General features: G+C 45.9%; 1 protein-coding gene across 1 annotated transcript; it reads left to right on the forward strand.

Moving 5' to 3' along the window:
* The first annotated feature begins 3,344 nt into the window (after nt 1-3,344).
* Nucleotides 3,345-8,205, forward strand: LOC134435997 (uncharacterized). Its single transcript, XM_063185027.1, has 2 exons — nt 3,345-4,341; nt 6,371-8,205. The coding sequence occupies exons 1-2, from the start codon at nt 3,345-3,347 to the stop codon at nt 7,909-7,911; spliced, it is 2,538 nt and encodes an 845-aa protein (XP_063041097.1). The 3' UTR covers nt 7,912-8,205.
* Nucleotides 8,206-8,479: the final 274 nt, after the last annotated feature.

Here is an 8,479-nt window from a genome sequence, read left to right on the forward strand (position 1 = left end):
CCAACCAAAGACTGTGGAAACAAAGCATGTTTCTCTTTTATGTTTTTTCTCGTTTATTCGGATTACCACAATGTTAATATTTATTATTAACCTCACCTCTGCTTAATTTATCTTGTATACTGGCTACGTTTAGATGGCGTTTTTAATTCCGAATTAATAATTCTAGGGCTGTCCCTAACGATTATTTCTCTCCCTTTTCTCTAGCTCAGGAGGTAGAGGAGCCTTTCGCCAACCCAAAGGTTGCAGGTTCAAGCCCCGCTCGACCTGACTCCATCGTTTTGTCCTTGAGCAAGATACTTAACCCCAGGTTGCTCTTTGTGGCAGGGTGGTACCCTGCGTGGCAGCCACGGCCACCGGTGTGTGAATGGGTGAATGTGAGGCAATGTAAAGCGCTTTGAGTGCTCGAAGGAGTGGAAAGGCACTATATAAAAGCAGTCCATAAATGCAGTCCATTTAACCCAGTGTGCACAATAACGTAATGTAATGTTAATGCAACACTTTGGGAGTGCTCTGGCACCAAATACACTCTACAAGATGTTTAGTCAAATTAACACTTCTTTCTGTGTAGCCTACATGATGTTCTGGATATATATTCATATATTCATGGCATGTTATCCCCAAAGTATACCATAAGAAGTTGTTGCTACAAACTTTGCATGCAGTGGCGGATAATGGTAGCCTACTTTGAAGCAAGGTAATTTAAATAAACTGCATCTGCAAGGAGAATGACAGATGCAGCCTATGTGTGTGTGCAAAGACTGTTTTTGAGCTGATGTGCCAAACACATACACACACATGCCACATGCACACACGCACGCACACGCACATGCACACACACCCTGCACCCTACACCCCCCACCCACCAACCCACTTGTGTATGACTCATGATTGTTCTATTTGACTTTGTATCCGTGTCTCTGATTAATTGGCATTCCATGAGCATCACAGTGGTCTGAAGGCACCCATCATCGCTGCATAGGGCTTAGTGCAATTTATCTAAATGAATACCCGTATAATAGGAGTGTTTGTTCACCGAGAGTCATTCAACGATGCAGACACTTATTTTTAATAACATGGCAATAATAGCCTCATTGAGTCAGTAATACACACATGCGTGCGCAGATGCACATACACATACACACGCGCACGCACACAAACATTGATACGTGTGCGTCACACACACACACACACACACACACACACACACACACACACACACACACACACACACACACACACACACACACACACACACACACACACACACACAAGCATGCACGCGCACATACACACACACACACAGATTTGTGTGCGTGCGTGCAAACACACACACAAACACACACGTGTGCGCGCATGCACATACACACACACACACACACACACAAATGCACACACACACACACACACACACACACAAACACACGAATGCACACACCCACACACACACACACACACACACACACACACACACACACACACACACACACACACACACACACACACACACACACACACACACACACACACTCGTCTCATTTAAAATGATGCACAACCTCACTGACACTTTGACCATTAGTTACAGAATCATAGCTCCATTAGGGGGGAAAGTAATATCTATAAAAGTAATGACTGGAAGGCAGTGATGAGGATAGAGGAATGATGAGAGAGTGCTATCAGATAGAGGGATGAGATAAAGACCTGACATGAGAAAAGAGGAGAGAGAGAGAGAGAGGGAGAGAGAGAGAGAGAGATACAGAGATAGAGATGCAGAGAAAGAGGCAGTGAAAGCTAGAGGGAAAGAACGAGGGAGCACAAATAGAGGGATGGGATAAAAAACTGAGAGAGAGAGAGTGAGAGAGACAGAGAGAGTGAGAGAGAGAGCGCATTAAGATATAGAGGCACGAAACAAAAGAACCAAGCAAGAGAAAGGCGGAAGAGAGAGAGAGAGAGTGAGAGAATGAAAGAGAGAGTGTGCAAAAGATATAGGAAAAGATGAAGGGAAGAGAGAATGTGTTGCAACAGGATTCTGAGATAGAATGATAGAGTGCTAAAGACCTAACAAGAGAAAGAAGGAAGAGAGAAAAAGATGGAGTGAGAATGTGACAGAGAGAGGGAGAGACGTTAAGGGATAAGGAGAGGGAGGGCTGCCAAGTTTTCTCCAAGCTGCCAAGTTTCAGCATCAAGAGTTAATCAAGTTTGTCTTCATCACTTGGCTGAAATCTCACAAAGGCAGAGGCACATGCATGCATACATATGAGCATGCGAACGCACGTGAGCGCGCACACACACGCACAACAGAGAGAGAGAGAGAGAGAGAGAGAGAGAGAGAGAGAGAGAGAGACACACACACACACACACACATACACAGAAATTTGTGATGAGGGGGTGGGCTATTGTATGGTTTGTCTTGTCTTGTTCATTGGTGTGGAGATGATGGCTCCGTTTTTCATCTTTTCCAGAAGGGAAGAGAGTGAGGGAGATATGGAAGGAGAGAGAGAGAGACATGGAACATAGGATAGTGAGAGAGGTAGGACATAGAGAAAGAGAGAGAGTGAGGGAGGGAGAGAGGGATGAGATGCGCCTGTTCCAGCAGGGGAGGGAGGAAAGAGAGAAAGGGATGGAGGGAGGGAGGAGGAGGGATGAAGAGAGAGGGAGGCAGGGAGGGATGGAACATAGGAAAGTGAGAGAGGTAGGAAATAGAGAAAGAGAGAGAGGAAGGGAGGGATGGAAGGGATGGAACACCATGGATCATTTTTCGCCACAGAGCAGCTGCTGAGCCAGGTGTTTTGTCAGAGTGGGGCACAAATCCTCCACCCATGGCTGTAACTACCATTGAGGACACAGAGGTCATGTCCTCTGTAATTTTTTTCAGCAATGTAAAATTTATATATGATGAAAATCTATATGAAAATCAACAATGATAAACTCGCTCTAACCAGAATGCAGCATACAGTGGCTCAGTGAATTTCGTTCACACTTTGTGGAGTTAGGTAATCATATCAGAGACATCGTAGAAGGACAAAGTTCCTTCTTTGTGATCAAGAAACACGCCAATTCTATTTCCTGGAATTAGACCAATGATGTGAGTCTTGTTACCCTGGTGGTAAAAAGAGCATCCTTCAGACTTACAGGATAAACTCCATGATAAATCATTTTGTCCAAGACGAGCTGACGGATACATGTTGTAGATGTCTTTGTATGCTACACCAATATCAACCTCTTTCTCGTTACTCCTCTCAATCTCCCAGTAGTATTGTCCGGTTAATTTTTGAACACACAATACTTGGCAGATGCCAATAAATGGAGTAGGTTTGTAGGAAATAGCTGCAGAACCGGCTAGCGTCATGTCCGGCCAACCTGTCAAACGCAGTGAGTGCGCGGCGGAGAGCCAAGCGGATTCTCCAAATGTTTTATCGTCAACAAGCGGAAAGAAAAGGACTGAAAAGGTGTTTAAAAAACTCACCATCTCTGAAGACTCGTCCACATCCATCGAAAACTTAAAATCCGAAATACGTGGCATCGAAACTCTGGTAAACGACTTGCTTCGTCGCCAATCGGAGCTGAACGCCCTACTCCCCCAGCTCCAAGAACCAGAGACTCTCCGGCCACCAGAGAGAGAAAGATCCACATCACCCAACGCCACTGCCACCGGTCACTGGAGCCATCCGGGAGGGAGCCGTGTTTCCGCGCCACTTGGCCTACAGAACCGATTCGGTCCACTTTCACATCTAAGAGACGATGAGACCCAGAACTTCGGTGCGGATTACCGCGAAGAGCCGAGACAATCAAGAAAGCGTCCCTCCTGCTGCTCTTCCAGTCCTGTTCGTCTCACATCTCCCCCAGGCCTCCCTGGTTCCAGCAGCCCGCGGAGCAAACGCTCTCGGCTCCAAAAAACGACTTCCCCCTCCGATGAGGAACCTGCTGAGAAATCAATGACTGCTGAGATCATCGATGCCCCATCAGGTGATGAGAGGCACCCGACATCCATGGCCACGAGACCGTCGTCGTCACCCGATGCTGCAGCTGTCTCCCCATCGCCTCTCCCGACCATGGAACTACGGCCCCCGGAGAAGCCCGAAGATCCCAAGCCTCCACGTTCTGCTGCTGCTCCTATCGCCACCTCAACACCCAGGCCCGCGCCCTCAGTGGCTCCTCGCACCACTGCAGGGGGGAAACCGGGATCTCTCAGAACCGCAACAGTCACGGCCACCACCACTGGCTTCGACGGCACAGCTCCAACCAACCTGCAGTCGGCCCTGCGGCCCCAAAGAAGCCTGCCTGCAGCGGTCTCCCATGCTAGCCCTCCAGCTATCAACAAGCCGCTACCTGCTCCCATCAGTGGTGATAGCCAGCCAGCTAGTCCACGGTGTCCACCTGCGCGCAATAGTAGCTCAGACATCTGGGTTCCGAAGATTCTATGCATCGGAGACTCTATAATGAGATTTGTTGCACTACCCGGTGCAATCACCTACAGTACATCAGGTAGAAAGGTCCAGGACTGTATCAAACAAATCCCACGCTTGATTGCGCAACACCCCTCCATTCACACGGTAATCATACATGCAGGAGCCTGTGACGTCATGGATAAACAATCAACAAAACTACAACAGGACTTTAAAAACTTCCTCTCTGTTGTTGAAAACATGGGAAAATCTTGTATACTCTCCGGCCCAATTCCCACACAGAGGCGCGGTTGTGAGCGCTTCAGTAGGTTATTGAGTCTACATAAATGGCTACAGAACTTTTGCACTGCGACTTCCAGAGAATATGTAAACCATTTCGACAGCTTCTGGGGAAACCCCCACCTCCTCAAAGCTGACGGTTTACATCCCAACAGAGCGGGAGATATGAAATTGATTACGAATCTGACAACTCGCCTATCACAGATCCCCCCAGTTTCACGCTGACTAGACAACCCCCCACACCGAGCTGACCTGCCCACTGTAATCTCACCATTCCCAAGCCTCCCCTCTCACCCACCTATTACCCAATTCCAGAGTTAGTAGTCACAGGCCCCCTACTATCCCTAGAGTCCACATCCAACCACGCAACCTGCAAAACCTTCGAGGCCCCATACGCATGACCCCCCCGCCCTCTACAAGCACCCTGACCGCAAAAGCCGCCCTACTGAATGTACGCTCCCTGACCAACAAAAGTTTTGCCGTCAATCAGCTGGTATCAGAGAAAAATATTAATTTCATGTTCCTTACCGAAACATGGCTGAATGAGAACGGTTCAGCGACCCTCATTGAGACTTGCCCTCCCAACTATAAATTCATCCACGCAACAAGACAAAATAAAAAAGGGGGTGGCGTGGCCATTATCTTTGATGAAAAATTCACATGCGGTGAGATTAATCTCGGTTCCTTCCCTTCCTTTGAGTACACGGCGTTGAAAGTCAATAACACTGAAAATAAACTAATTCTTATTGCACTATACCGCCCACCCAAACCCTCTCAGTCCTTCCTCTCTGATTTTTCCACCCTCCTTTCCGAGGTAGCCACAAACTATGACCGAGCCATAATTTCTGGAGATTTTAACGTTCACGTTAACAAATTAGATGACGCATTCGCCAAGGAGTTTTTATCTACACTAGATGATTTCGGATTAGTTCAGAACGTGCCCGACCCAACCCACCTCAGAGGAAATACGCTTGATCTATTGATCTCACACCCGTTGAGCGTTTCGAATATCTCTGTCACGGACTTTGGATTTTCGGACCACTACTGTGTGCTATTTGATTTCAATATTACAACAGCCACCACTAACAACTGCATTATACGCAAACGCCACCTCAGCACGCTCACTGAGCGTAAAATCAGTGAGCGTATCCAGTCCACTGACCTTTTAAATGGCCACCACACACCCAACGAAATGGTTGATAGTTTTAACGCACTTTTAAGAACTTTTCTAGATGAAGTGGCACCAATGAAATCGAAAATGAGGACCAGAGCGAAGATTTCACCATGGATAAACGATTCACTTAGGGCTCTGAAGAGGAAATGCCGAGCGACAGAAAGACTCTGGAGAAAAACGAAACTTGAAGTTCACAGACTGTCCCTCAGAGAAAAGATATCCACCTATAATAATGCTGTGCGCCTAGAAAGAAAAGCGTACTTCTCACAAATTATAACAGACAATAAAAATAATGCCAGAGTGTTATTTTCCACCATTGATCACCTCCTAAACCCTGCGCCAACAAATAATCTCCTTGCCACAGCGTCACCTGAAAAATGTGAGGAATTCGCTACATTTTTTATTAAAAAGATTGTCGACATTCGAGAAGGGATAGGAACCCCTATCTCCCACGACATCTTACCAGACCCTTCTCGAAAACCACCCAGCTTCCCATCTTTTAACCCAATCTCAGAGGACGACCTCTACAAATTAATCAAGGAAAGCAAGCAGTCAACCTGCAGCCTCGACCCCATTCCCACTTTTTTGCTGAAAAACATTTTAGGCTGTCTCTCACCATTTCTACTAGAAATTATAAACAGTTCCCTTCTCAGTGGCATTTTCCCCAACTCGTTCAAAACAGCTGTAGTCAAGCCGCTATTGAAAAAAACAAACCTGGACCAAAGTATTCTCAATAATTACAGACCTATTTCCAACCTACCATTCCTGAGCAAAATCCTAGAAAAAGCTGTTTTCAAACAATTAAACTCATTTCTGTCTGACAATGACATCCTAGAAAAATTCCAATCGGGGTTCAGAGCCAACCACAGTACTGAAACTGCCCTGATCAAAATAACAAGTGACCTCAGACGCAACACTGCAGCAAGCAAAGTCTCAGCCCTGATTCTTCTTGACCTCAGTGCCGCATTTGACACAATAGACCACAATGTACTGTTAAATCGCCTTGAATCCTGGGTAGGACTGTCTGGCCTAGTCTTAAATTGGTTCAAATCTTATGTCACAGGCAGGACATTCTTTGTCAGCATCGGGGACCATGTATCTAGCAAGTACGATATGCCCTTTGGAGTTGCCCAAGGAAGCTGTTTGGGTCCCCTCCTCTTCTCCCTATACATGCTGCCCCTAGGCAGTGTCATCAGAGAACATAACATCGACTTCCACAGCTACGCTGATGACACCCAGCTATATATCGCAATAGAACCCAACCACTCCACCACTATCTCTGCCGTGTCCTCCTGTCTATCTGCCATTACTAAGTGGATGAACAGTAATTTCCTAAAGCTAAATGAAGAAAAAACAGAGGTCCTCTTAATTGGGCCCCCGGATAAACGCAGAGCACTCCACCACCACCTTGGTGAGTTAAAAAAGCATACCAAAGACACTGTTACCAGCCTTGGCGTGATCTTTGACCCTGACCTGAGCTTCTGTCCCCACATAAAGAAAATCATCAAGTCTGCCTATTTCCATATTAGAAACATTTCCAAGGTGTGCGATTGCGTCTCCAAACAAGATGCTGAAAAACTTGTGCACGCTTTTGTTACTAGCCGTGTCGATTACTGTAATGCACTCTTCACCGGTCTCCCGAAAAAAGTACTTGAGAAGCTGCAACACATCCAGAATAGTGCAGCACGACTGCTCACGAAGACCAGGAAGAGAGAGCACATTACACCTGTCCTGGCAGCCTTACATTGGCTGCCTATACCCTACAGAATCGATTTTAAAGTTCTTTTAACAGTATTCAAGGCCCTAAATGGTCTCGCCCCTCCATACATCTCTGACATGTTGTCTTTTTATACCCCTACCCGCCCCCTCAGGTCAATCGATTCCAAACTTCTCAAAATCCCACCCTTCCCACCAAAGAAGATTGGCGAAGCCGCATTTGAGTTGTATGCTCCCAAAAAGTGGAACTCCCTCCCCCTTCATATTAGAACAGCCCCCTCTGTGGACACTTTCAAGAAACGGCTCAAAACACATCTTTTCTCACTTGCCTTCTGTTAGCTGCCATCTTTCCCCTCCCCCCCCCTCCAATTCACTGTGCCTTATTTTATTATTGCTTTTATTCAATGTGTGTATAATTTTTGTTCTTTTTCTATACTGGTCTTTAGATAGGGCCTATCTATTTTAACTACTCTGATTTTGACTTTTTAATTACTTTTTACCGTATTGCCTCTGTGCTATTGTGCTCTATTCTATTATTGTTTTTAACTTTTACCACTTTTATTGTTAGAGCACTTTGAGCTGCATTCCATGTATGAAAATGTGCTTTATAAATAAAATTATTATTATTATTATTATTAAAATTATTAATGATAAATTCAGTCTATATATGCCACCCCCATTTATCCTCAAGGCAGTGATTAATGAAAAAAAAAACGTTTTTTTCAGTTTGACTGAACTGTTCGAAGCATTCTAAATGTGCAGTATGCTGTGCAGTATGCTGACCACGGTATTTGAAAATGTCTGGTTACGGCCCCGCCTCCGCCGTTCACCACGTGCCGTTCTCCACATGCTGGGGTCACACGATCAATAAGGTCACAGCAGGCCCCTGCAGGAACGATAAGGAAAC

Source organism: Engraulis encrasicolus, chromosome 20 (genome assembly GCF_034702125.1).
Source record: "Engraulis encrasicolus isolate BLACKSEA-1 chromosome 20, IST_EnEncr_1.0, whole genome shotgun sequence".
NCBI classification, from domain to species: domain Eukaryota; kingdom Metazoa; phylum Chordata; class Actinopteri; order Clupeiformes; family Engraulidae; genus Engraulis; species Engraulis encrasicolus.